Raw genomic sequence first — 26,763 nt, 5'->3', positions numbered from 1 at the left:
CTGTGTTCCCAGGGCCACAGTTTCCTCAGCACACCCTGACCGGGGCCTTTGGAGACAAAGGAAGACCCCACATGCCCTTGGGAGAAGGTGCACCCGCAGCTCCCAGGGAGAAGAGGGGCACGGCAGGGCAGGGAGGCCCACAGCCTCATTGTTCCCGCCCCGACGGCAGAGAACCAGCACGGAACCACCCACAGAAACAACCCCGTGTGCCAGAGCTGTCATCCCCAACGGCAGGAAGTGCGTCTTCCAAAGCAGGCACAAACGCCTGGCTCACCAGTCTGACACAGGGCAGAAGGCCCTGCCCCCTCTCAGCCGCCAGTGTTGCCAGCCGGCCACCTCAGCATCTAGGCACTGGGAGGTCCTTTACAAAGTCAGCGCAATCGCATCCCGGCTCCCCCGGATGCGCAACAGCAGAGAGCTCTCGACGGCCGTTCGGGGACGGCTGCGGCGCTCAGGTGGCCGCCCGAGGGGCAGGAAACCACTCCGAGGCCGTCTCTCCCACCGCGCACGTCCAGACGCCACTACGCCGGCCGCCCCAAACTGCTTCCAGGGCATCTGCGCCGGACGCCGTGTCCGGCGGGCAGCTGTCCGCTCACTCACCGCCATGGTGCGCGACGGCGCCTGCCCTGGGTGGGGACGCGGGGCAGGAAGGAGCACTCCGCCAGTGCAGGCTCCGGGACCCGGGCGCATGTTCCAGTCGGGGCTCAGGCAGCCGCCGCCCACCCGGAATGACTCTTGTATTCCACAGCAGCCAGAACTCAGTCTTCCCCGGCTGTGGTCAACCCCACGGAGCCAAACAGAAAAGTTTTCCCCTGGGATGCAAACACCAGAGGCCTGGCGCAAGTGACCTCTGAGGGAAGGGCCGCGGCGGGTCCGCAGCACTGCCGGCGCCGCTAGCTGGAGAGAGCAGCTGCTGAGAAGCCCGGCTGGGAGCAGGCAGCACGGCCCTTCCAAGGCTCATGAGCGTCACGAGATTCCCTTCTGCATCCCACTCCGGCGACAGCGAAGCACACGATGTAGGCGCAAGCTCCCGGCAGAAACAACCTGTTTCCTGGGCCTCCCGTCAAACACCTGGCTGAGGCCAGAAAACCAACCTAGGCCCTCTTTTCAGAACAAAGGCTGACCACTTCCTGAGTGGCAGAGCCGTGACTCACTGGGGCGAGGCGGGGGGGAAGAAGGCAGAAGCGGGGCGCTACCCCACTGCGGGACAGACTCCTTGCCTATGCCATCCCGACCACCCACAGGTGACCTGCTCGGCCCCCAAGTCAGAGGGCCCATTCCATCGTGTGGGAAATGAAATTTAAAACCGCAGTGAGACACCACACATCCGCCAGTATGGCCAAGAACAAAAAGGACTGGCAGCATCAAGCGTGGCCAAGGGTGTGGCCAATCGGTGCAGAAAAGGCTGCGACACGCTCCACCCTGTGACCCCAGCAGTCCCACTCCTGGGTATCTTCCCAAGAAACCAGAAGGTAGAGCCACACGTGACCTGCACAGGTACACTCAGAGCAGCACTGTTCCTAATGGGCAAAAGCTGGAAACAGCCTGGTGGCCACCAACAGAGAGCCGGGAAACTGCCGTGGTGGAACCTGCTTGGCACGAAGCAGCGAGGAACCCCACGTGCGACAGGGTCGGACCTCAAAAGCACGTTGAAGGAAGGATGTCTTCCTCCACCGAGCACATCTGCCAGAAGTCCCAGAACAGACACGTCGAGGACAAGGGCGGGACAAAGCAGACCCCAGCACCTGCCTCTGGGTGGGGGAAGGGCACGGCAGAAGAGCGCTCCCCAGCCCCCACACGCTCGCCTCTGTGACCAGCAGGTACACACTTAAAACTTGTGCATCACGGCAGAGAAACCACACATTCAAAATGGGACTTGGAGGGGCGCCTGACGGGCTCAGCCAGAGGGACACGCGCCTCTCGATCTCGGGGTCACGAGTGCGAGCCCCCTGACAGAGGCAGAGAGAATATAAAATAAATACGTTACACCAACTTGAATGCTGACCTCCATGCGCTGCTACGCGCGCTCCAGCATTCGGGGGAAGGGCCTGATGCTGCACTTTTCCCCGAAACAGGCCCAGAAAGATGACGGCGGACGTGTGAGCGGCTCCAGGGGGACGCGAGGACAGCCGAGCGCTGACCGAGAAGGGTCTGGGTGGGCGGGCGTCAAGCGCTCACTAATTCTTTTAAGTCACTTGGCGCTGGAGACATTTTCAAACTCTAAAGACTAAGAAAAAGCCCGCACGGAGACGCCGGCTCGGCCCTCTGGGGCTCCGAGGCACGTGCCAGCGGGGCGGGGCCATGGGCAGGCACAGATGCCGGGTGGGGGGCATGTCCCCGAGGGGGACGCAGGGGCGCCCACGCCAGCCCACCTGCACTGCCCGCACTGGCGGCTCTACCGCCACAGTTGCCGGACCGCGGTAGCTGGTGTCTGGGGCTCAGCACGAAGAGCCCCCGCGCCCCCCAAAGGGAATCCTGCACACTGTGGCAAGCCGGCCATATGCGTCACAACACCGTGTGGCTTCATACAGCTGAAGGAGACTCCGTACATTCCCAGGGGAACAGGGGAACACTGCATCCACTTCCACTTCAACAGAAAGTGATCCTAATAAACCAATTCACAATCCTATCTGGAAGTTTCCATTCCTGGTGACAGTGAACAAGGCCAGAGAGGAGCTCCTGGTTCCTGCCCGCCGCATCCTTACCTGTTTCGAGTAGCCCCCGTAAATGACAATGCTGCCCTGCGGGGTGACGGACATCTGGCAGCCCGATCGAGGCGTGGGCCCAGCCCCCGATGGGGACAGTCTGCTCCACGTGAACGTGTCCAGGTTAAAGGCATACACGTCATTGTAGTAGATGTAATCTCTGGTGATGACACAGGGACACAAACAAGGAGGTGGGGACATTAGAAAGTGAATCTGATTCAGATTAAAGGTAAATTTTCTGCCACTTGTAGTAAGTTACCGGTTTCATTAAATCCACACAAAGGGACCCCGGGCATGTGTGAGATTGCGTCTGGGAACCAGAGATAATGCTAGCCTAGGGAAACACGGTCATTTGCCTAGAGCTGAAAGCCTTTTTGGCCTGAAACTTATACCAAATTTCCTTACAGAGTTTGCAAAATCACAATACTGCAAGTCATTACATCAGGTTACCACGCATGTACTTCTAAGTTCAGGACTTACGAGCCAAGTGCATACTCGGGAAGGAGACACTCCGAGCAGGGCTAGAGCCGGGTGGAGACCCTGAGTCGGGCTGAGCACTCCTGCAACCAGCGTGCCTACAGGCCCGGGCCCGAGCCCAGCAGCTGGGGAGCAGCAAGGGGGCTGCCGCTGTGCCCTGCCTAGCGCTCCTGGGACTTTAGTGGCAAAGGACTTGAGCGCAGACAGGACCGTGAGCGGGAGCTCATGCAGGGAAAGCAGCGGCTCAAGGATGCGGTGTTCTGGCGTCGTGTCACGGACAGCCACGGGCAAAGCCGAGACCCTGGGTCAGAAAGACACGAGAAGATGCCAGGAGTTGCTCTCCAGGTGCTCAGGACAGCCAGGCCCTCAGTGGGAAGCCATCCCCCAGTGTGAGCAACTGTGTCTCTCCGACTGCGCGGTCCGCAGCCAGCGTGTGGAAGCGCCGGCGAGAGACCAGAGTCCTCTGCCACACACAGCACGGGGCACAGGCCACCACCTGGCAGGTCCCCTCCTGACGGCACCCACGGAAACACACCTTCTGTGGGACGGCTTTTCGTGCACGGAGGAACATGGAGGCTCAGAGTTCCGGGAGGGCATCACTAGATTCTACTGTTTCCGCAGATTTCGCACTGCAGGTGTTCAGTAAGAAACTATCCTGGGGGCACCTGGTGGCTCAGCCGGTTGGGCGTCTGCTCAGGTCCCAGTGTCTCGGGATCGGGTCCCGCATCAGGCTCCTTGCTCAGCGGGGAGCCTGCTTCTCTCTCTCCCTGCTCGTGCTTTCGTTCTCTCTCTCAAATAAATATTTTTTTTTAATTCTATTCTACACGTAAATATCAACTGTTCTTCGGTTTTTAAAAAGCCAAACTAACTTGTTTCATATGGAAGGTGACTGCACAGGTAGCTTTTCTGGTATCTTCGCCTTTTCCTGTGTGTGTAAGTACTTCATAAGCAAGTTTAAGCAAGGTAACAGACTGTAATAGTTTTGAAAACAGTTCTGATTTGGAAAACGTTGCACATTACAACCATTACAGACCTTGATCCACTGTCTAACCTGTGAGCTCCCAGTCCAGGGGCCTGTGCTGGTCCCACCGTCTCACACTCAAGAGGTGAACTAACGTACCAACACACTCACAGACCCCGTGTGTGTGTGTGTGTGTGTGTGTGACAATTCCTTGTTTAAAAAAGAAAAAGTCAAGAATAAATCATAAATGACAATCCCTTAGGTGTCAACTTTTACCAACAGCCCAGGCTCTCTCATCCAACACAGCAATACGCCCTGCACACCGGTGGGGGCGGGGGGGCACTCTTCGGTGGAGGCCACAGCCCGCTAGGCAGCGGGGAGCCCGGCTTCCCCACCTTGGACATGGGGTCTCGAGCTGCTCCAACACAGCGTGGACTCTGAGACTCAATCTTGAAGCATGATTACACCACGTTACACCCTGAAGGACACAAAATCGCTCCTGTCGAACTTGAATTATGTTTTTAAAATCCCCCCCAAAGCTTTTAAGAATTTATGTCCCCTTTTCTCAAGGAATAAGACACGTTCACTCACGAAGACAAACCGCAGCTTTAACCGAGCCCCACCCCCACCCCACCCCTCAACCGAGAGCGGGCGCCGGGGAAGCGACAGCGCGAGACCCTAGCGCAGGCCCCAGCTCCACACCAGCATCCAGCGAACGGGTCAGGAAAGATCAAGTGAGAGAAACGGGAGAGGGGCCAGGACGGGTCATCAACGAAGGACTCTGCTACCTGTTACGGGGTCAGGAGAGGGAAGCGTGGAACACGGCCACCGGGAGAGACCCCTGACCGCCCTCCCCCATGTGGGACCTGGTCAGAGGCAAAGCACAACACAGGGGCCTTCGCCAGGCAAGACAGTGTCGCCGTGGTACACAGACCAGCACTGCATGACGGTGGTGGCAGAACAGGGACCTGTCACGTGTCCTGCTTCTCTGGACTCAACTCGGGACCTCTGAGAGGCTACGGTGTGGACGACAGGCTCCCAGCAACTGGAGAGCCAGCGCGCCTGGCCGCACATGAGCGCACACGGAACGCACGATCACGGCGGCTCATACCAACACGGCCACACACAGGCGCGCGGGAGGCCCCTCTTCAGACAGCTCTGCTCTCGCCACGGTCCCCGACACAGACAAGTTCAATTTTAGCCCAGAGGCTCTCAGAGCAGGGTCCCCTGGCCGCAGCACCAGCGCCACCTGCACATTTGCTGAAAGGCAGATTCTCAGACCCCGCCCCTACCAAGTCAGAAAGCAGAGGGCGGGACCCGGCACCCAGACTTTCCACAAGTCCTCCGGGCGAGTCTGTACCAGGGTAAAGGCGGAAAATCCCGAGTTACACAGGATCGGCCGTATCACTCCCAGGTCTCAGTGCAGAACAAGGACGCAGAGCCGCCGCTCAGCACTGCGGACTTCGACACACTGAGAGCAGAGTGCGGGGGCTGCCGCTTCGCCGCGTATCCACGGAGCCGGCTCCGGTTTTCGGGACGGGCAGCACCTCCTCTGCGTGTTCCAAGTGGTTCTTCCCACAAAAATTCCACTCCTTACCGTCCCAGGAAAGAAAGCTATCTCCGGTTGGTACCAACCTTGTACTCTCGTGGAAGCCACCAAAGAGGACTAACTGCCTCTTCCAGGCCACCATCCGATGTCCGCTCCGGCCGGAAGGGCCTCCCGATGATCTGGAATGGGAAGAAAGAGACCACTTTTTACACCGAGTTCTGTTCCCAAGCACTGACCGAGAACTTGACCGCAGGTAACCCAGACCGAGTCTACTAGCTCCTACAAACGTGGAGAACCAAACAGGAGACCGTCTCCATGACCTTGGGTAAAGACACCTGAGCGCAAACAGGGCCTTACAGAAACTGGACTCGGTTAAAACCGAAAACCTCAGCTCTTCAAAATAAACCATCACAGAATCAAACGACAGGAGACGGAAAGTGGGGGGCGATTTCTGCCCTCACCTGACCAATGACTTGCGCCCAGAATACGTAAAAACTCTTGCATGTTTTGAGTAAGATAAACCCAGTGCGATTATAGGCAAAGGCAGAACAGAAGGCTGAGACGAAAACAGGAAAGAAAAGACACGCGAACGGCCAACAAGGACAGCAAGAGACGGTCACCTGCCTCCGCCATCAGTCGCTGGGAGCGAAAGCCCAAAGCACAGTGTGGTCCCTACCCAGGCCACTAGCAGCCAAAACCCAACGACAGGCTCAAGTTCTCCTGAAGCCACGGGCCGAGAGCTGGCTCGTCCGCACAGTACGGCGGCAGGGGCAAGGCGGCGCGACCACCGCGACTGTTCCTTCCACCGTGAGACGTGCCGGCACATGACCTGGCGATGGAAGCCAGATCCTCACTCAGATCGGAAAACGCAAGTGCGTACCAAGACCTACACACACATCGAGAGCAGCTTTACTCCTGTCGAACACCGGAAGCGGCCAAGGTGTGCCTCGACGAGGGAGTGCATCGAGCGTGGTGCGTTCACTACAGCGGACTTCCCGGCCCCGGAGGAAGACGGTGGCCTGAGACATGCCACGTGGACAGGTCTCAGACACACCACACCCAGCCGAAGAGCCAGCAGCCGAAGAGCGCGTACCGTGGGATTCCGTGCTCAGGAGAGTCTTGTTCTATTAATATTCTGTTTCTGTATTTGGCACACGGAATGAGAGATCACAAGCAGCCAGAGCAGCAGGCAGAGGCAGAGGGAGAAGCAGGCTCCCCGCTGAGCTGGGAACCAGACGCCGGGCTCCATCCCCAGACCCCGAGATCATGACCCGAGCCGAAGGCAGACGCTTCACTGACTGGGCCACTCAGGCGCCCCTAGGAGGTTCTTAAAGAGGCAAAAATCCATCCATGGTGATGAGAGTAGCTGCCTAGGGCCAAAGAGCACAAGGGACTGACAGCAAGTGGGCAGGAGAGAACTTTCCGGACAGATGCACAGCTCGTCTGTCCCGAGCACGGCGGTGGTTAGACAGGTCTGTGTATCAGCAGAAACTCCTCTCTAACCGTCCAGTTAAAAGGCCGTCATTTTACTGAATGTGATTTTATCTCAATAAACCCAACATAAAAATACATGGGATAAAGAACCGAAAGAAGGGACCTCTGAGCTCTGGTCTGGATCAAAGGACTTGGAAGTCACCACTCGGTCCCAGCAAGCGGGAAGCTGAACAGAATGAAACTCGGCCACTCTTCCTGACTCACGCACAGGTCGGACGGCGGGCCCCGAAGTAAAGGCCGACGGGCGAGCACAGGAGGCTTCTGGAAGCAGAAGCTCGCGGGCGGACGCTGTCAGGAAAACCTGCACTGGACAGACACACTGCAGGAGGCTCAGTGCGGTGACATGCGGCGTGGGACGCTCCAGGGGGACCCGGTCACAGGGCCTCCGTACTGGGAGACTTACCCGAGGGGCTCCATCGCCTTCCCACAGAAGTGCCACCAAACAATCCCCTCGTGCCTCCGGCAGCGGCAGGGCACAGGGGCAGGAGCGTTCGGAGAAGCGCCCGAGCATTCTGTACCCTCAGGGCCAAGCAGCGACCCAGGGCCCTCCATGGGTTGCAGTGGTACCAGAGGCGCACGGACCCGAGGAAGGGAGATGGCCGGCTCCAGCTCCGTCTGGGCATGCGGCCCACCCACGAAGGGAGGACAGAAAGCGAGAAGCCCTGGGAGTTCTAGGAGGGAGCCGAGCCCACCTCCCAGGACGCGCACCAGCCTGCTCACACGCCTCCTCCTGGCCAGCAATTCCAGCCCGCGAGCGAGGGGACGTGTACGAGGCGCAGCAAAAGGCAAAAATCTGCCCACGGGTTCAGAGCAAGCACCAGAAGCAGACAGGCAGGGATCTTAAAGCAACTGTGATGAACACGTTTAGGGCTGTGATGGTAACGCAGACGGCGTGCAGGGACAGGCGGGCAATGAAAGCGGCGAGACGGAAAGCCTAAGAAAGAACCAGAAAGCAATACGAGAGATCAAACTACTAACAGAAACGCAGGCTGCCCAGAACGGCTCCAACAGGCTTGCGAGCAGGTCCGACACAGCCAAGAACCCCAGAGCCAGAGGATACAGCAAGGAAAAGCTGGAAAACCCCAAACCAAGGGGAACCAAGACTGGGAAAAAACAGAGGACAATACCCAAGGGCCGTGGGGCGATTATGTTCCAGGCGAAACAGAAGCAGGACGGGCTGGAAGGAGAAGACAGAGGGACAGAAGAACAACACGCAACGGTGAGAAGTTCCCCAGACTGAACTCTGACATCAAACCCCGATGCAGGTCACCGGAACGAAGCGGACTAAATGCCAAGAAAGGATACCAAGGACTGTCATTTTCAAATTACAGAAAACCAAAGGTAAAGAAAAAATCCCAAAAGGAGCCATGGGGAAGCGACACCTTACCTACAGAGAGACAAAGATGAGAATCCAGTCCAGCTCCTGCTCAGAAGCCGGGGCAGCACGGACAGTGGACGAGGAGGTACGGCGGTAGGAGGAAACCCCAGCAGCACCCGACTCCGCGGTCTGCGAGAGCGTCCTTCACAAACGAAGGAGAAGGACTTTCCCCGACAAACCAAGATTAACGGACTTGGTGCCAACAGACCTGCCTCGCGAGAAACGTTCGGCAGTCTTTGAGAGAGAGCGAGCGGAAGACCGGGTGTGCGCGTCGGAAACCCGAATCCACACGGACGAAGGAAACGGACTGAAGAAGGGATAAAGTGAAGGTAAAATAAATATGTTCTCTTTTCCGGAGTCTCCCCCTCACAAGTAACAACTGGTGCACAGTGACAGCAGTCGGCAGCGATGTCTCTGTGTGTGCCTCTGCACACACGTGCTCTTCAGCTTCTTCTTGGGGGAGAGAGAAGACAGCAATGACACGACGACAGGGAAGGAATTAAGATTATGTCGCGTCTCACTGCATCTGCGCAACTCGTGAAGTGGTACCACGTTATCGGAAGGTGGACTTGGGTCAGTTGTACACGTACACGGCCGACCGCAGGGAGCCACCCGAAACAGCAGAAACGTTGGTATAATGGATATACTAAGAAAGGAGAAAGCTGGAATCCTACCACATGATCAATTAAAACCACAAAAAACACCAAAAAAGTCAAAGACAAACAGAAGAACAAAGGACAAGGGCAACAAACAGGACAGTGACAACACGGGAGACTGATCCAGTCTGCCGATAATGACGGTGAACGCTAACGTCTAAACCCACCGTCTAATGACAGAGCGCGCCAGACTGGATCAAAACACAAGCGCAGCCATGTGCTGTACAAGGAGCCCACCCCAAACATGCAGACACACGCAGAGAGGAGTACACACACGGAGAAGACGCACCCGCCACCAGCTAACCAGAGAAAAACCAGAGTAACTGCGTTTCAGAGAGAGCAGACGTCAAAGCAAGGAAAGTTACCAGGGATTTAAGCAGGCGCCACCTAAGTACACAGGGATGAACCTTCCAAAAAGACGAACGGATCTTACCACGCACAAATCCAAACACAGAACGCCAACCGACAGAATGTCAAACCATGTGAGGCAAAAACTAACAGAACTGCAAAGAGAAACAGACTTATTTGCCATTGCGGTGGGAAAACTCAACGACCCTCTCTCAAAAATGGACAGAGCAGCGGAAACCGATGAGGACAGAGCTGAACTCAACCCCACCACCAATCACCAGGATGTAACTAAAATCCACAGAGCACTTCATCCAACAATGGGCAAAAACATTCTTCTCAAGCTCCCTTAGTACATTCACCATGACAGACCACATTCTGGGCCACAAAACATACCATAATGAACTGAAAATAACAGAAATAAGACAATGTCTGCTTGTTAGGCCACAGTAGGAATAAACTAGAAACCAGTAATAATAGATTGCTGGGAAAAGTCCCAAACACACAGAGGTTAAACAATATTCTTATAAATAACATGTGGGTCAAAGAAAAAATAGGAAAAATTTAAGAATATTTTGAACTGAATGAAAATGAAAACACAATTTATTAAAATTTGCGGGATGCAGTGAAATCAAGTGCTTAGAAGGAAATCTGTAGGACCAAATGTACTAATTAGAAAAGAAAAAATATCTCAAGTCAATAATCTAATTTTCCACCCCAGGAAACTTGAAAAAGAAGTAAACAGAAGAAAAGAAATAATAAGAATGAGAGCAGACGGGGCGCCTGGGTGGCTCAGTGGGTTAAGCCTCTGCCTTCAGCTCAGGTCATGATCTCAGGGTCCTGGGATCGAGTCCCGCATCAGAGCAGAGAGCCTGCTTCCCCCTCTCTCTCTCTGCCTGCCTCTGCCTACTTGTGATCGCTCTCTGTGAAATAAATAAAATCTTAAAAAAAAAAAAAAAAAGACTACAGATCAGTGCCTCTCACAAACACAGATGCACAAAATCCTCAATATCAGCAAACTGAATCCAAGAAAAGTCTAAAGAGAAGTACACACTGCGACCAGGAGGGATTTATGCAGATGTGCAAGGCCGGTACCACATTCTGAAATCCACTGTTATAACCCAGCACATTAACAGACTAAGAAAGAAAAGTCACATGATCATACCAATAGATGGAGGAAAAGCATTTGTCAAAATCTTACACCCATTCAGGATAAACTCTCTCAGCAATCTAGGAACCGAGGGGAGTTTTCTGCACTCGATAAAGATCTACAAACAGCCGCAGCTCCCACTGCACTCGATGATGAAAACTGACAGCTTCCCGGCAAAGATCCGGTACTGGGCAGGGACGTCCCCTCTTGCCGACTCTTTCACCGCCGCGTCAGAAGTCCTCGTAATGCAATAAGGTGGGAAAAGGAAATAAAAACTGTAAATATTGTGAAGGAAAATATAAAACTGTCTTTTGTTGCAACGACATGATCTATGTATAAAATCAGAAAGAACTAACCAAAAACTCCTGGAACTAGTGATTATAGCGGCACTGCAGGCAACAAGATTAATACAAAAAAGTCAGCCACTTTCCTACATACCAGCAGTGAACAAGTGAGATTTGAAATTAAAAACAAAATTACCATTTATTTTAACACCCCCAACAGGAAACACCTAGTATGAATCTACGAGACCTATTTGAGGAAAACTACATCACTATGACAGATACAATCAAAGACCTAAATACACAGAGGGACAGTCCACGTTTGTGTACTGAAGACCCAGTGTCGTCACGATGCCAGTTCCTCCCACCTGGATCTACAGGGTCAACGCAACCTCAACCACAATCCCACGAACTGCTTTATGGGTACGGACAAACGGATTCTACAGTTCACAGAGACAGGTGAAAGACCCCAAATAGGGGCGCCTGGGGGGCTCAGTCGTCAAACATCTGCCTTCGGCTCAGGTCATGATCCCAGGATCCTGGGATCGAGCCAGCATCGAGCTCCCTGCTGGGCGGGAAGCCTGCTTCTCCCTCTACCACTCCCCTTGCCTGTGTTCCCTCTCTCGTTGGGTCTCTCTCTCCCTGTCAAATAAATAAACACGGTATTCTTTTTCAAAAAGACCCCAAATAACCAACACAATATTGAAAAGATCAAAGTCGAAGACTGACCCACCTGACTTTAAGACTTGCTCTAAAGCTACGTAATCAAGACAGCGTCGCGTCAGTGCGGAGTAAGCAGACCGGTCCAGAGCACAGAAAGCCCGGGATCAGGCGCCCAGAAACACAGTCAACCGGCCCTTACGGAAAGCCAGGCGACGGAGCGACAAGAAGACGCCGACACACGGCGCTAGAATGGCCGGACACCCACGTGTGAAAACATGAGCCTAGACGCAGACCGTCGCTCCACAAGCGTGGACGACAGAGCTAGCTGTGAAACAGCCGACAACCTGGACGTCGCGGACCCTTAAAACGTCTCCTCTGCAGAAGGCGCTCACAGGAGAACCGGCAGCCACCGCCTGGGAGAAAACATTTGCAGTCGACACATCTGAGAAAGGATCAAAATCTCCAAGGAACTCCTCAGACTCGACAACAAGAAAACAACCGGATTTTAAAAGAGCTGGCACGTGGGTGTGCTTCTGGATTCTTACCGATTACAAGCTCAGCTCCTGTGTGGGAACCGGGCTCTAGGTGCCTCTGCTTCCCGCACGCTGCTGCGTGGCTCCCACGGCCCAGCTCCCCCGCCTAAGAGAACTCGGTCCGGTCCAGTCCACAAAGCCTCGGCAGCTCCAGGCCTCAAAGGACGGCTGTGACCTGAACCACACAGCCCAGCACTTCCTATACAACGTGTTCTTTTCCGCTTGTTTTTGTGCATTATACACAGTTTCCCCCAAAACTAGGTACCGCAAAAAATACATTAACAGCGGCAGCGGGGTGGGGCAGTCACTTAAGGTCCGACTCTCGGTTTCAGCTCAGGTCGTGATCTCAAGGTCAGGAGACAGAGCCCCGCATCCGGCTCCACGCTCAGCATGCGGCCTGCTTGCACTCTCTCTCCCTCGGTCCCTCCTGCTTATGCCCCCACGCTCTCTCAAATAAATAAATAAATCTTTTTTTAAGATTTTATTCATTTGACAGAGATCACAAGGAGGCAGAGGCAGGCAGAGAGAGAGCGAGAAGCGCGTTCCCCGCTGGGCAGAGAGCCGGACGCGGGGCTCGATCCCAGGACTCTGAGATCATGACCTGAGCCGAAGGCAGAGGCTTCACCCACTGAGCCACCCAGGCGCCCCTAAATAAATAAATCTTTAAAAATAAAAAATAAAAAATAACACAAACCATCAAACACACAGAATCTCAAAATGAAAACAACGTTCGAACAGCCCAGGGTTTCCAGATGAGGAGCCGCATCGCACACTGCCATGAGGACTGCCAGGGTCTTCCCTATTCCAATCCAGAACCAATTCCACTCTCCCCACCTTTCCCCGAATGCTTGATCATGGGGCCTCTCTCCCCTAAGGCCCTCAGTTCATTAACGTCCCAGGGAATGTGTTACTCAAAACGACTACCATACTCGTCCGGGGAAAGTCAACCAAAAGTAATCCGTGCCTGTTCCTGGAGGCCGGACCCTGTTAATGCAACCTTCATGCATTAGCCTCTGGCTGCCTCGCCACGCGCTGATGTCAACCAGCATCACAAATCACTAAACCCTCCTCTTCCACTAGCAAGGGCAGCTTTTCCAGTCAACTCTTTAATGCCGTATTCACACGCAACCACGAGGGACACTGCTCTCACTTCGGTCTCCTCTTGCTGGGTTTGGTCCACAAAGGTTAATTTTGGGCGCTGACTCTGTCAACCAGTTTACCTGCTCTCCCTTCCAGCTTTCTATCACCCACAAATTTAGTAAGCATATTTTTATTCCTGAGAAAAATACCAAATGAACACGTCTCTGAAGGAGGGTCTGGGCCCACCAGGACGCCACCACCCGCAGATTCCTGCAGTGGCTGGGCACCGACCTCGACTGGCAACAGCGTGCAGCCACTTCTGTCCCCAGCGTGCCGGCTGCTGAGGAGACGGGCCACCCTGCGTGGCAGCCCGTGACAGAGCCGAGTAAGAAGAAAAACACCTCGCATGCCGGGGACAAGGACGCTCCCTTCTGAGAGATCTTCTCCTACGATACTTTAAAAGTACAACCTGGGGAACGAATTTTCATTCAACAACTAAGCCAGTATAGTGCTTCCGATTCTACTTGAAAAAGAGGTACGTGGAGACCCGAATGCTACGTGACCCTAACGGCCCGCTGTCACGGCCCGAGGACGCCCGGCAGCCAGAAGGCTGCAGGCCCAAGGCCCTGGCTCAGCCTCCTGCCCACCAATTCCCTTTTTCTGGCAGCAGCCAAGTATCACTGTTTTGTAACCAAAAAGAGAAAATTTTTCTATAAAAAGACTCTATATACCCCTTTAGAAAAATAAAGGCAACCAAAAGAGCCTGTTTATATCCAAATCTCCCAACGGGCACATTTCAATTGCCGTCACTCCTAAATATGGAGTCTTAGGAAATTAACAAGTCCTACTCAGCCAGATCTAAATGTGGCACAAAAACACGCGTGTAGCGTTGTGGGAGTGAGCGCTTTTAAACACATCTGAGCTCCGTGCAGAACGGCGTCCGTCCGACAGGGCATGCCGCCGCTTGCGCCCCCAGCCCTCCGAGGCCGCCGCGGCGACGTCTCCAGGAAACATTCGAGCATCAGCCCCCTCCGTGGCTCCAGCACAGACAGTGGTTAAGCACCTGTAGGCAAATGACTCCCTGAGTTACTTTAAAGTTGACACCTTACCAAATGATGCGCTCTAGCAGCGTGCCACGCTAGGCGGCCCCAAGACGTCTGGGGAGCAAAGGAACCCACTTCTCTCATAATCCCCGAGATTCAAGGTCACACCGGGAGACCCGACAGCAAACTTAGTCTCGTGACTCATCCTCAGAATAGAAAAAGCCCCTCCTCCAAGAATGGTTATAACATGGCCTGAGGAGGAATTGAAACGCGTACAAGAGCATCTCCCTTTGCATTTCAAACAACGTACCTCTGGAATTCGGCCCCACTTTTCCAAGGAGCAACAGATTCTGGGCAAAGTAAGTATAAGGTATTCAACTGCATCGCACAGAATAATCGGTACCAGTCTGTAGAACCTAGGCAACCTAAGGCACTCTATCCTTGTCTTACTTTTATTTTAATGATGACACTGCTGTCTCTGGGGGTTTCTCTTACACTAGGCGGGCTCCTTTTATGGGCTCTCATTGGTAACAACAACCAGAGGGGCAGGTACGATCCTTAATCCCATTTTACAGATGAGAACAACAAGACCTAGAAGTCAAGAAACACACTAGGCTGGCCAATGGTAGAACCAGAACCAAAAGGACAGTCTGCCCCAGAACGCACACGCGCAACCACCGATTAAGACATAAAGCCACCCCACATGAAGCCGGAGGTCTGAGCGCGGAACAATCTATGCGTCAGTAGACCTGAGCACCGGTCCTCGGGACAGTTTCTGCACTCCCCGCCCTCTGTGTGCCGCACCCTCCTCCTTGCCCGAGCACGGCCACAGCTCCACAGCGAGTCAGCCAGCAGGGCAGGTGCAGGGAGTCTACACGCACTCCTGCTCCCAGCTCTCCAGGAGCCCGGCTCACGCCCAGCTGCAAAGGAGGCTGGAGAGCGCGCAGCCCACAAGCTCACAGCTCCCGGCAGACCCCGGAGAGCAGGCAACATGTGTGTTCACTTCCACATGCATTTCAGGTCCCAAAATTCACACTCTTCAAAACTACATGGCATGGTCCTCACAACCAGATCAGACAAAAACTGCTGCTAACGGTCCCCCTTTCCTAGGGTGCCCATGTGTCCCACGCGTCTCAGATGCAGCATTCACACACACACACATACACACACACACACACACACTACGGAGGTCTGAGGACCAATGTCCGTGCTGTTCGCAAATCAAGAGAAAATGTGCACACACGTTGTATCTTTTCATTCAACCATTTTTATTGCTCATCTACTAAGTGCTTAGACGCACAGAGAAGCGCCTGAGTTGTTCGCAAACGTTCCTGGCAGCATGGCTCGCAAAACAGAAGAGTGCCCACAGCCCAAACGTCCGTCACGAGCGAATGGATGAGTGCAGTGTGCCCCGTCTGTACAATGGAATATCATCCGGTCATCAAAAAGCACCAACTGGGGCGTCCAGGTGGCTCAGTGGGTTAAAGCCTCTGCCTTTGGCTCAGGTCATGATCTCAGGGTCCTGGGATCGAGTCCCACATCGGGCTCTCTGCTCAGTGGGGAGCCTGCATCCCCCGCCCCCACCTGCCTCTCTGCCTGCTTGTGATCTCTGTCTGCCAAATAATTAAATAAAATCTTTTGGGACGCCTGGGTGGCGCAGTTGGTTAAACGACTGCCTCCGGCTCAGGGCGTGATCCTGGAGTCCCGGGATCGAGTCCCACATCAGGCTCCCAGCTCCATGGGGAGTCTGCTTCGCTCTCTGACCTTCTCCTCGCTCGTGCTCTCTCTCACTGTCTCTCTCTCTCTCAAATAAATAAAAAAATAAAATAAAATAAAATAAAATCTTTTAAAAAATTTTTTGTTTAAAAAGCACCAACTTCCCATACAGAGTGGGCCTTAGAGACTGTGTGAAGGGAAAGTTGGTCCCAAGAGCCCAGCAGCTGCCTGTGGTTGTGTGAAAGACCTGAGAGAGGCAGACGCACAGACACAGGGTAGATGGGGGCTGACCGGGGGGCGTGGTAACGGGAGCGGGCTTCTCTCTGATCTACGTGAGCTGGCGGCGACGGCAGCGACTCTGTGAGCCGTACGTCGTGGAAGGGTGACCTCCTGGCACGAGAATGACATCTGAACACACAAAGCTGTAAGTAGCCCGGCCTCCCTCTGGGTTTCGAGTCACAGGTAACTGCTGGGACAGCCCCAGATTCAGAAACGAATAGAAAAGGAATGCCGAAATCTCTGTCCCCTTGGTGACCCACCGTGGGCGTGCCGTCCTTTCGGGAGGGTGACAATTCTGTTCGGGGGCAGAGCAGGTGTGCAGGCATCCCCGGGGAAGACAGAGACTGAAGGAAACCTCAAAACATCTGGGAAAGCTGGGCACACGTGACCCTGAGGCCGCCACCTGCCGCGGGCCTTCCTGAGGTCAGCCACCCTGCCGTCTTCTCGCACCGTCATGAGGTCGGGCGGACAGCTGCTGCTAGCAACGCGGACGGGAGGCAGGGAAGACCCAAAAAGACAGTGGAGTCCACTCGGTGTCCAGTGTGCGACAGAAGCAGCGCCAGAGACGGCCGCGGCCAGAGCTCGCCCGCGGGGCTGCCGAGCAAACCGGCACCGCAGCGTGCAGATCCGCGCGCCAGCAGGGCCGCAGCTGAACGTGCACGAGCCTCGGGAACCCCCACCTCACTCGGCCTCGACACACCCGACAGAAACACACGGACACGCGTCCCAGCACGTGTGCGGGCATGCGGACGGCAGACCCCTCTGCACCTACCAGAACCCGGTGACTTCCCGACGCCCGCCCAGCACCCACGCGGCGTCCTGTGTCCACACGAGAGCCCCGCAGAGCTCCGAGTGAGCCGGCTACTGCCGCAAGCCGCGCGGACCGGGCTCCTGGCAACGACGCTCAGGAACAGCCAGGGAAGGCAAGACCCCCCCCCCCGCGCTCCGGGCTGCACAGGGGTTTCAGGCACAGCAATAATGCGCTTTTCTGGGCCTAAGCACAGAGGGTGTTTGCTTCCACAGATTTCATCGAGCTGCACGGAACTATGTAAATTCATCCAAGTGTAATTTTTAAAGCGGCACTTTCCCAAAAACCAAGCTGAAATTCGGTCACGGAGAGGCCATCCTCTAGCAGATGGCAGCTGCAGAGCTGGTCCCCAGCAGCATCCCCCGCCACGGGTACAGACAGCACTTGGGGCCCTGGCTGCACCCGCTCGGGCCCCGCAGCCTCTGCTGGCAGAACCAGGCGTGTGGTGGGATGGGACCACCAGGCCTGGGCGTCCAGTGCACAGCACGGCCGTGAGACAAGGAAACACGCAGGCGCTGGCCGATCAAGGTGTCCCTTTCAGTGACCTGACTGCAGACCTCGGCACAGCGGCTCTTCCCTGACCACCCTCTGCAGGCCCCGACTCTTCTGCCCGGCAAGCTGAACTTGCTTCCCCAAAGGCCCTTTCTCCAGACCGGGCCCTGCACGCAAGTATGGGCCGGCACACCTGCTGTCTCAGATCGGTCAGAAGTCGTCAGCCAGCGAGAGGGAATCTGCCCTGCCCTCCCAAAGGGAAAACCTCCTTGAAAGCCAGGAAAAGGGTTCAATACACGCGACGTGCCGATTTAATAACAGCCGAAGCTGGCCTTGACCTTTCTCTGGAAGCCTCCTCAACCATAGAGCTACCCCCACAGGAGTGAGAAACGTTTACCGAGAAACCAACAGAGCGCCGGGCCGAAGCCTGGGCAGAAAGCTCGCTCGAGCTCGCCGCGGGCTCTGCCTGTGTCTGCCGAGCGCCGTGGGCTCTCCTGGCCTCAGAGGCCTTCCCGGGAAAGGGGAACTCAGTCTGCATTTTGAATGAATCTCCCCACCTTTCTTTGAGATGAGAAGACAAGATTACGGAGGCCACACGGCCAGCAGGGGTCTCCGCTCCACGGCAGCCACTCTGCCTGGGTGGGAACAGCCCAGTCCCATGCCCAGGAGCAGCGCCTCGGCCCCCGGGGACTCAGCAGACAGGCTCTCCTCGGCGACCACGGCAAGTCTGTGCAGCCCAGCCGGGAGGCCAGCAATCAGGCCGTGGGGTGCTCGCGGTCTGCCGTAAGCAACGCATTACAGAAGCACTAGCTGGTCTATTTTATTGCTTAAGGAGCTAAGGAACTGGGCGCCTGGGTGGTCGGTCGGTCAGCTGGGCGTCTGCCTTCGGCTCACGTCACGATCCCAGCCTGGGTTGCGGGCTCAAGTCCCACGTCTGGCTCCTTGCTCAGCGGGGAGCCTGCTTCTCCCTCTCTCTGCCCCTTCACCTGCTCGTGCTCCCTCTATATCTCAAATAAGTAAATAAAATCTTAAAAAAAAAAAAAAAAAGCTAAGGAATTTTACCCAAGTTTTCTTACTTCGGGAAGGCAGCTGACGTGCTCCGTGTTCACGTCCGCGAGCAGGGCCCTCAATAAGCACTAAACCCACCAGTCACCAAGGCCAATGTCCCCAACTGTGACGGAGGCCCACCTCAGTCAGGATTACTGAGTGGGGTGGGGAGGGCTTAAGTGAAGGGCCGATGCCTGAGCCCCATTTGAAACGTGCTCTGAACCAGAGGCGGGCAGGGAGGTGAGAGCCCGAGAAGCACGAACAGAGGTGTGACCTCAGCTCTGGGCCACAGGTCTCCCAGCCACGACACCCCCGAGTCCCGCTGGGACATCACAACCATTCTCTAGGGACCCTTCCCAAGTCCAGGTGAGGACAGGAAATGACTTACAGGGCCGCCACCCGCCATTTAGGAGCTGCTCCACAGAGAAGGGAGGGGTACAGAGACCACCAAACGAGAACACGGAGCACCAGCTCAGTGCCAGGGACAGGCGTCCTCCCAGGAAGGAGGGAGCGTGGCTCAAGTCTCTGCAGGAACAGACACGAGGGGAGAATCCCGGAGACACGGCTGGCCTCTGACTCCGCAGTTCTCCTTCCAGGTGGCTGCACATTTGACGGACGGGCGAGGCATAAACCTAACTGGAGAGAAGCGCAACACTGCGGATAGGAAGACGGCATCGTTAAGACGTCCGCTCCCCGACGTGCAGGCTACTGGCAAAAGAAGCCCCATCAAAATCCTGCTGGGATTTTTTTAAAAATACCACCTGAAAAACTGATTCTGGAATTCATATGAAAAAATACACAGCAAAGCAAGGTTTTCAGTAAAGGAGCAAAACCCTCTGGCTCTCAGAACACACCGGACGGCCACAGGGACGAGGGCGCAGTCCTGGACAGGCACAGACCCGGCCGGCACAGGCACGGCTCTCCTGGTGGGCGCACACGCGTGTGTACACACTCGGGCTTTGTTCTCAGGCACGGACTGTTCCACCACATGGTTTTTTGGTACGTTTCTCTGTATAAAACGAGAGCGAGTATTTCTTTAGAGTATGTTCCTATAAATGCACTTGGGGCAGAGGCTCATGTAAAGCCGCGGGGCTGACAGATGCATCGACGTCCTGGCTGGGGGCTCGTCCTGCTCGCCCGCCTCCCACCCCTGAGCGGCACCTGCTTTCATCTGCGGCTGGCCTGCCATCACCCCTGCGCGGTCTCCCCCGAGCCGCGTGGGGCTCTGGGGCTTGCTCCTCTACGGCCTCCGTGGGAATACACGCTCGTGCCCCCTCTCCCTGCCGGTCCCCGCCCTCTGTGTCCTCGTGGCACCTCCCCTACAAAACCAACGGGTCCCATGGTCACGTGAGTCAGCTCTCGTGGCTTCTGGAGCAGTGGGAAACCCTTCTGCAGATCTGCGCGTTCCCCGCCCCTCCCCGGCCCCACGTGGAGGGCTGTGGGAAGCCGGGAGGGAAGGAGAGGGGGCGGGAGGGCAGCACCTCCCTCCTCGCCTCAGAACCACCTCTGGGGCAGGCGGGGCAAGGGAAGGGCTGCAGCCTGCGGGCGGTCAGAGCACCAAGCGTTACAGGACAGAGCTCGGTGCCCAAGATCATAAAGCATGGGAGCCATCGAGGACACGGATGTGGGCAATGGTCGTCACGTAATGCCTCCTGAACGCCACTTCGGACTTTCTGCTTCTCATCAGCCGTGAAGACAGAAAACAGCTCAACGATAAATGCGTGAAGCAGCAAAACACAGAAATCCAGCCACTCGTTCAGAAGCTCGTGGCACACAGAATCGGAAGCAGGGCTGGGGACAGAACCCTCCCTCTCCTGCCTCACAGGCCGGACCTCCTGGTCAGGGGCACGTGGCCTGTCGGACAGCTCGCCCGACGCTCACCCACCAGACCCAGGGCCCTGACCCGGAGGAAGGCCGGACGAACTCAGGCACAAAGTAAAACAGAGCAGCCCGGGTATCCCAGGCCCGCCACTGCCCCGGGACCGGCGCGGGTTAAGAACGCCGACGGGAGGCGCCGCGCAGCTCCCCGTCAGCCTCCAACACGCTCTACGACACGCTTTCCGTAAACTCTGGCATCGCGATCGCAGAAAGCCTCCAAACCGCGGGGACCTGTTTTGTGGAGAGCACTTGGGACACAGGACAGAAGCCGCGCATGCCGTGTCCACGTGCTGGGACTGACAGCCCGGGTCACACGGAGGCGATGGTGGCCGTCCCAGGCTGGCTGCGGCCACAGCGAGCCCCTCAAACGGCACATCCCCGAGCGGCCATGTGTCCCTAGTGCCCCGGCTTCCGTGCCCCACACCCACAGTGCACGCCGCAGAAACAAGCAGGGCTGAAGGCCACGAGAAACCGCGCGCCCGGCAAAGCAGCCGAGAACGGCCCCGCGGAGCCCGCCAAGGGGGCCGCATTCTCTCGTGGAGCTGAGCACGGCCCTTCACCCACCCAAGAATTATGGACAAAAAGCTACTCAAACGGATAAAAAAGTGAAGAAAATATCGTGAATCAGTTCCCCAAAGACGGAGAGACGAGCGGTAGGCCAACAACGGAGCCCAGCACGAGGAACACGGGCCTGAAAACGCTTTCAACTGAGGACAGATGACCAGGTTCCACACGTGCACGACAAAACCACTTTCGATCGAACGTGACGGAACCCTGTGCCCGCCGAGGCGATGAACGTCTCTCAGAGTGAGCGAGGGACCAGAAAGGACATCAGCCCTCGGCAGCGCTCACAAGGCTCCCCAGTTCCCACTTCGGTCAGCTGAACTCGAACCCCTGCAGCGGCTGCGCTGAGCAGGGGCCACACGCGCCCCCCTCGCACACAGCAGCCTCCAGCGAGCTACCAGCCCGGGCCCGGAGCCGGTCAGAGCCGGCCTGCACAGCCCGGTGTCAGCAGCCTCCTCACACCACCCCCGCGGCCCCTGGGGAGTGGGGCTCCCTTCCCATCGAAGTCCCAGGCCCCGAAAAGGGTGCTGCCCCGTGACTGAACTCTGCAATCCAGCCGCCTGCTCCGGCACACGAGGAAGCTCTGGTCCGAGCCTATGACAGCGAAGACAGGGTCCGGGGACTGTGCTGTGCGTGGCCCCAGCCACGGGGCACATGAACCCCGACACCGAAGAATAAAGCCAAGGAACCCTACTTTCCATCTGTCGTCCTGCGGTTGTTCTGCCGACGTGCAGCTCTGAGCGGCTGAACGTGCAGTCCAGATGCGACAAAGCCATCATCAGTGTCCCCGACGGGGCAGAAATACACCAGCCACGACCGCGGAGCCTGCTTTACTGAAAAGCAACAAGGACGCACTCTCCCCGTCCTTCCCCCCTCTTCCCAGCTCCGCTACGTCTAGGTCCACCAGACCTAAGACCAGTCCCTTGTTGGGACGACCACAGTCCACTGCCAGCAAGCGGACACCCAGCGCTGCCTCCGAGGGGATCCACAGATGTCCCGGGAGGGGGACGGCATTCCAGACGCTGCACGTAGGTGCCACTGAGGGCCGACAGGAGAGCAAGCAGGGACACCGTCCTGTCCCAGCGAGCCCAGCGACGCCTTCAACAAAGTCAGTGGTCAGGGAGCGATCGCCGGGCAGGGCTTCTCCGAGAAGGGTCTAGAGAAAAAGGCGAGCTCTTGCCTGCCTTCCGGCACCAGCGAGACTAGCTGCTCGCGGCTCTGCACTCCTGCTCCTGGGAACCCCGGAATTCCAAGAGCTGGAGCGGCATCCCCGTGAACGCAGAACGCCGGCACAGGACCGGAGCCAGGCCGGAGGTCAAGCTCACTGCCCAGAACCTTACCTTACTTGCTCCCAGGTCTTGGTGGCTAAGTGCAGCACCCAGAGATCCTTATAGTGGTAGAACTGCTCTCCGTCGGGAGAAGCAAACTCCCCTCCAAATATCCACAGCTGTCCTCCGCCCTGAGGAAGCACCACAGCCTGGGAGAAGAGAGAGACAGGTCAGGGCCGCCATGCGGCGCTCAGCTGGGTCCGCGTCCCCGGGACGCCGCAGAGCACCACACACGGTGGCCGCAGCCAGCACCCATGCTCAGCGATCATCTTCCCCAGTCTGAGGGAAGAGGCCTCAAAAATCCCGCATTTGGCAGATCCTCCGCAGTCCGACACCCACCGCACGTCCCGGAATTCCTAGGAGGCAAGCGGACGCAGGCCAGCCCCGGCCCCGTTCCAGCGGACCCAGCAGCGTCAGACGCTCGCAAGGGCTCTACCACGAGCGGACAGAGCACCTTCTTCTCAAATACGGAGACTAAAGCTGCTGGGCCGCACGCGAACCCCTTCCCCAGCTGCGTGGGACGAGCATCTACCACCCCACCGACAAACCCAACTCGCATGGGACGCCCACCGCTTCCCGACACGTACTCCAAGGGACAGACACACAACAGCAAAGGCAACCGAAAGCGGGGACAACGGTGCCTTTGGGGCCGCACATCCCAGAGGCTCGGCAGCCACACAGCCGAGGGCCCGGGAGAGGACGGAGCGAGGGGAGCAAGTGTGACACCACGCCTGACGAGGGACGAGGGCGTATCTCAAAGTGCCACTGGGCTGGGGCGTCTGGGCGGCTGCATGGGGGAAGCGTCTGCCTGCGGCTGGAGTCGTGGTCCTGGAGTGCTGGGGTGCTGGGGTGGAGCCCCGCGCCGGGCTCCCTGCTTCTCCCTCTCCCCGCTTCTGCTCCTTCTCTCTCTCTCTCTCTCGCCCCCCACCTGCTTTCTCTCAAATAAATAAAATCAATCTTAAAAAAAAAAAGCGTGGTTGTGCTTAGCAGAGTATCCGAGCTCCCAGAGCAGTGGTCCCCGGGCACGCCTCATACACCCACGTGCCCGGCTGAGGGACAGCAGAGCGAGGACGGGAACTCCAGGGCTCAGGGCACTCACATGCCCGAGGTCACCACCTCAACGACAACGAAGAATACCCAGCACCCCCGAAATACCAGCAGGAAAGCACACACTCGGCCCACGGCAGACCGCGACCACCGTCCTGGGCCCCCCACGAGAGCGGAAAAAGCGAGTCAAATCATGTAACTAGAAAGCATGTGTCAAAGCAAGTCCACGCCTTCAGGTTTTCCAGAAAAGAGACTCTACCGTGGAAGGGCATGCGCTCCAGGCAGCTGAAGTAGGAGCGAACGCCACTCCCTGGAAAACGACCCGTACGGACGCAAACGCACACCAGTTCGGAGGGGGTCAGAGGGGGTCTCTGGACGGCGCGGTCCAGGGCTTCCGAGCTCCGGGCTGCTGTGCCGCGAGGGAGCAGGCCGCTCCCTGAACACAGGCGTCGGTGCAGACGCACACGCACTACGAGTCACACCGGAAGCCCCTGCCCAGAACCCGCGCCCCCTCCTCGCCCTGGGGACACCCTGCCCCCACAGCCGCGCCTCACCTCAGAACACCCGGCCTCTCCGGGAGTTTGCTGCAGGCCACGGGCCATCGGCCACGACCGCCTGAACCCGCGACAGCCACCCCCGTGGCCGCCCAGTGACGGGGAGTCCTGCCCCCCAGAGCTCTAGTCCGATGACACTCCACCGGAGAGGTGGCGACCGGCTGACTGCAGGGTGCGGGGCGCGGATCTGCAAACAGTGAGGCCGAGGGGACGACTTCACGGAAGCAGGCTGTGCACACACCCTGCAAACCTGGGCTGTGGCAGAGCGGAGGCCGGGCCGGTCTCCTGCGATCACCAACCACGGGCAGTCGGCCACGAAGTCGACACCACAGGAGCATCTGTCGCACCAGGGGGGCCCTCTGGCCCGGGAGCTCCGAAGCAGGGGCCACCGTGGCAGGCCGTGCGGCATGGGCGGACTAGGTCCGGAAAGAAAGCGCTCACTGGCCGGGTCGGCTGTGGCTCCCAGCAGGCTCTGTCCCCGGGCACCCCAGAGCTCCTGCGGCAGCGCCCTGAGCCACTTCAGGACGCCGCAGAACCGTGGCCGTCACCAAGCCACTGTGGCCCTGCCCTAACTGGGGAGTCCTGCGGACGCAGTCAAGGCGACACGGCACCCGTCTCCACACAGAGGACCGCCCTGTGAAGAGACGAGCCCGCTTCCTCGCACTCTGAAACGCCAGTGCATGTGCGGGGAAGACGCTGACCGTTTCCAATCATTAGAGCACACGTCCTGATCCGCTGAGGCCCAAATCTGACAATTTTCAGAGTTAGTGGGGTTAGCGGGCCCGTCAGGCTGCACATTACAACAGCGCCTCGAGCGACCACATCACAGACAGTGCACGCCCCGCGGGTCGGACGGCTGGGCCAGCTAGCAGGAAGCACAGATGTGCAGGAACGTGTTTCTGTTTTTGTTAAGATTTTACTTATTGGAGAGAAAGAGAGAGCACATGCGCACACACGGCGTGCAAGCACAAGCCAGGACGGTGGGGAAGCGGACGCCCCGCGGAGCAGGGAGCCCGACGCAGGACTTGATTTCAGGTCCCGGGATCATGATCTGAATTCAAGGCAGATGCTTCACCAACTGAGCCACCAGCTGTCCCCAAGTCATGTGTTTAGACAAGAGATACAAAAATGGACAATGGACTTACTCTGCTTTTTAATTCTTTTCATTTTTTCATAATGAATCTTTATTACTTACATGGCAAGTTTTTTCAATCTACTTTTTAAAAGATCTATTTGACACTGATATGAGGAGGCTGAGAAAGAGACAGAGGGTCAGAGAGGAAGGGAGGGAAAGTGAAACAAGAAGAACCCGGAGAGGGAGACCGAGCATGAGACACTCATGGTCTCGGGACACAGACTGAGGGCTGCTGAGGGGAGGGCGTGGGAGGGAGCGGGGAGGGACTTTGGGGAGCGCCGTGAGCTGTGTAAGGCTAGTGAATCACAGACTGGAGCCCTGACACAAGTAATACATGGTACGTTAATAAATAAATCATCTACTTGAGAAAGTGTGTGTGCACATGGGGCAGAGGGAAAAAATCCCATGCAGACGCCACCAAGGGCAGAGCCCAATGCGGGGCTTGATCCCATGACCCCAAGGATCATGATCTGTGCCAAAACCAAGAGTCAGACACTTAACCGACTGAGCCAGCCAGGCACCTCACTTTTTTCTGTCATTTGGGGGGAAGAAAAGAAGTCAAAGTCCGTGCCAAGTAGAGCTCGGTCTCCCACACCGCATCCCCACTCGCCTGCGATGGCAGGCCCAGCCCAGTGGGAACCCTGGAGGCTGCACAGAGACAGGCTCACGGTCCATGACCTCGGAGCCACATTTAAGCCGCTCCTCGAAGACTGTGGGCACGACGAGGAGAGCTCGCACACGGCCAAGAGCAGGCTACGGCTCTAACGACCCAGGTGTTAAAGCCGCCCTTCGAACCCGACGGACCACTGCGCAGCAGAGCAGTCCCGCTTCCCCGACCCCATCTGCAAGGGGGGCACTGGACCATCCACAAAGCAGCTGTAACCAGGCGACAGGAGGGGCAGCCGTGCTCCCGAGAGTCCGCGATCGGGCGGGATGAGCACGTCGACTCTGGGGGCGCTTTCTGCCCCTGCTGCAGGGAAAGCAGCCCACCAGGACAGGTGGTCTTCCTGAGCCGGGGAGACAAAGGTCAGAGTTCAGGGATGCTGAGGGCTGCTCGTCTGCAGGGCAGGGAGCTGAGGAGAGAGCACGCTGTGAATCCATACGGGGACCCCACTGGGGCCTTCCAACCCAAGCAGCACAGCTGCGGGGCCGGACTGCAGGCGGCTGGGCAAAGAGCCGCGGGCAAAGCTGAACGCCTGCGAACAGCCTGAGCTTACCAGGGGCTCGGGGCCCAGCCAGTTCCAACCAGACAAAGCGAAACATGTCACTGAACACCAGGGCATTCAGTGGAGACCCCGGAAAGGCCACAGCCTGGAGCTAGGCCAGCCAGAGGGAAAGCCTCAAAAGATCACAGCAATCTGGGAGTGACAGAACCGCGGGCCAGGACCGACCTCGTCCTTCACCGACAGGAGGACAAAACCCAGACCGCCAGCGGGTAGCGTGCGCCCATCGACCCAGCTGCTGCCGCATGCCAGGAGCACCCTCTGGTGTCTGACCAGCAGCTGACCACAACATTCCTAGGAGGAAAACGAAACCTGTTAGAAGAAGAAAGGTCAGAGCAGAAAGAGGCCCAGAAGTGAGATGAGAGAATGAGAACACG

At 57.1% G+C, this 26,763-nt stretch overlaps 1 protein-coding gene across 5 annotated transcripts in view; it reads right to left on the bottom strand.

The window, feature by feature from the left end:
• KLHDC4 (kelch domain containing 4) overlaps positions 1-26,763 on the bottom strand; it is a 46,346-nt gene that overhangs the window by 6,099 nt on the left and 13,484 nt on the right. For all 5 annotated transcript variants that reach the window (XM_044255585.1, XM_044255586.1, XM_044255587.1 and 2 more), the window contains 3 exons: positions 22,440-22,576; positions 5,779-5,871; positions 2,706-2,865 (listed from right to left, as the gene is read on the bottom strand). In XM_044255585.1, the coding sequence (XP_044111520.1) occupies positions 2,706-2,865; positions 5,779-5,871; positions 22,440-22,576 (390 nt within the window). The remainder of the gene's footprint in view (positions 1-2,705; positions 2,866-5,778; positions 5,872-22,439; positions 22,577-26,763) is intronic.

This window comes from Neovison vison, chromosome 7, assembly GCF_020171115.1.
Source record: "Neovison vison isolate M4711 chromosome 7, ASM_NN_V1, whole genome shotgun sequence".
In the NCBI taxonomy this organism is placed as follows: Eukaryota; Metazoa; Chordata; class Mammalia; order Carnivora; family Mustelidae; genus Neogale; species Neogale vison.
Note: the sequence above shows the minus strand (reverse complement) of the source record. Positions and strands in the feature narration are given on the sequence as shown.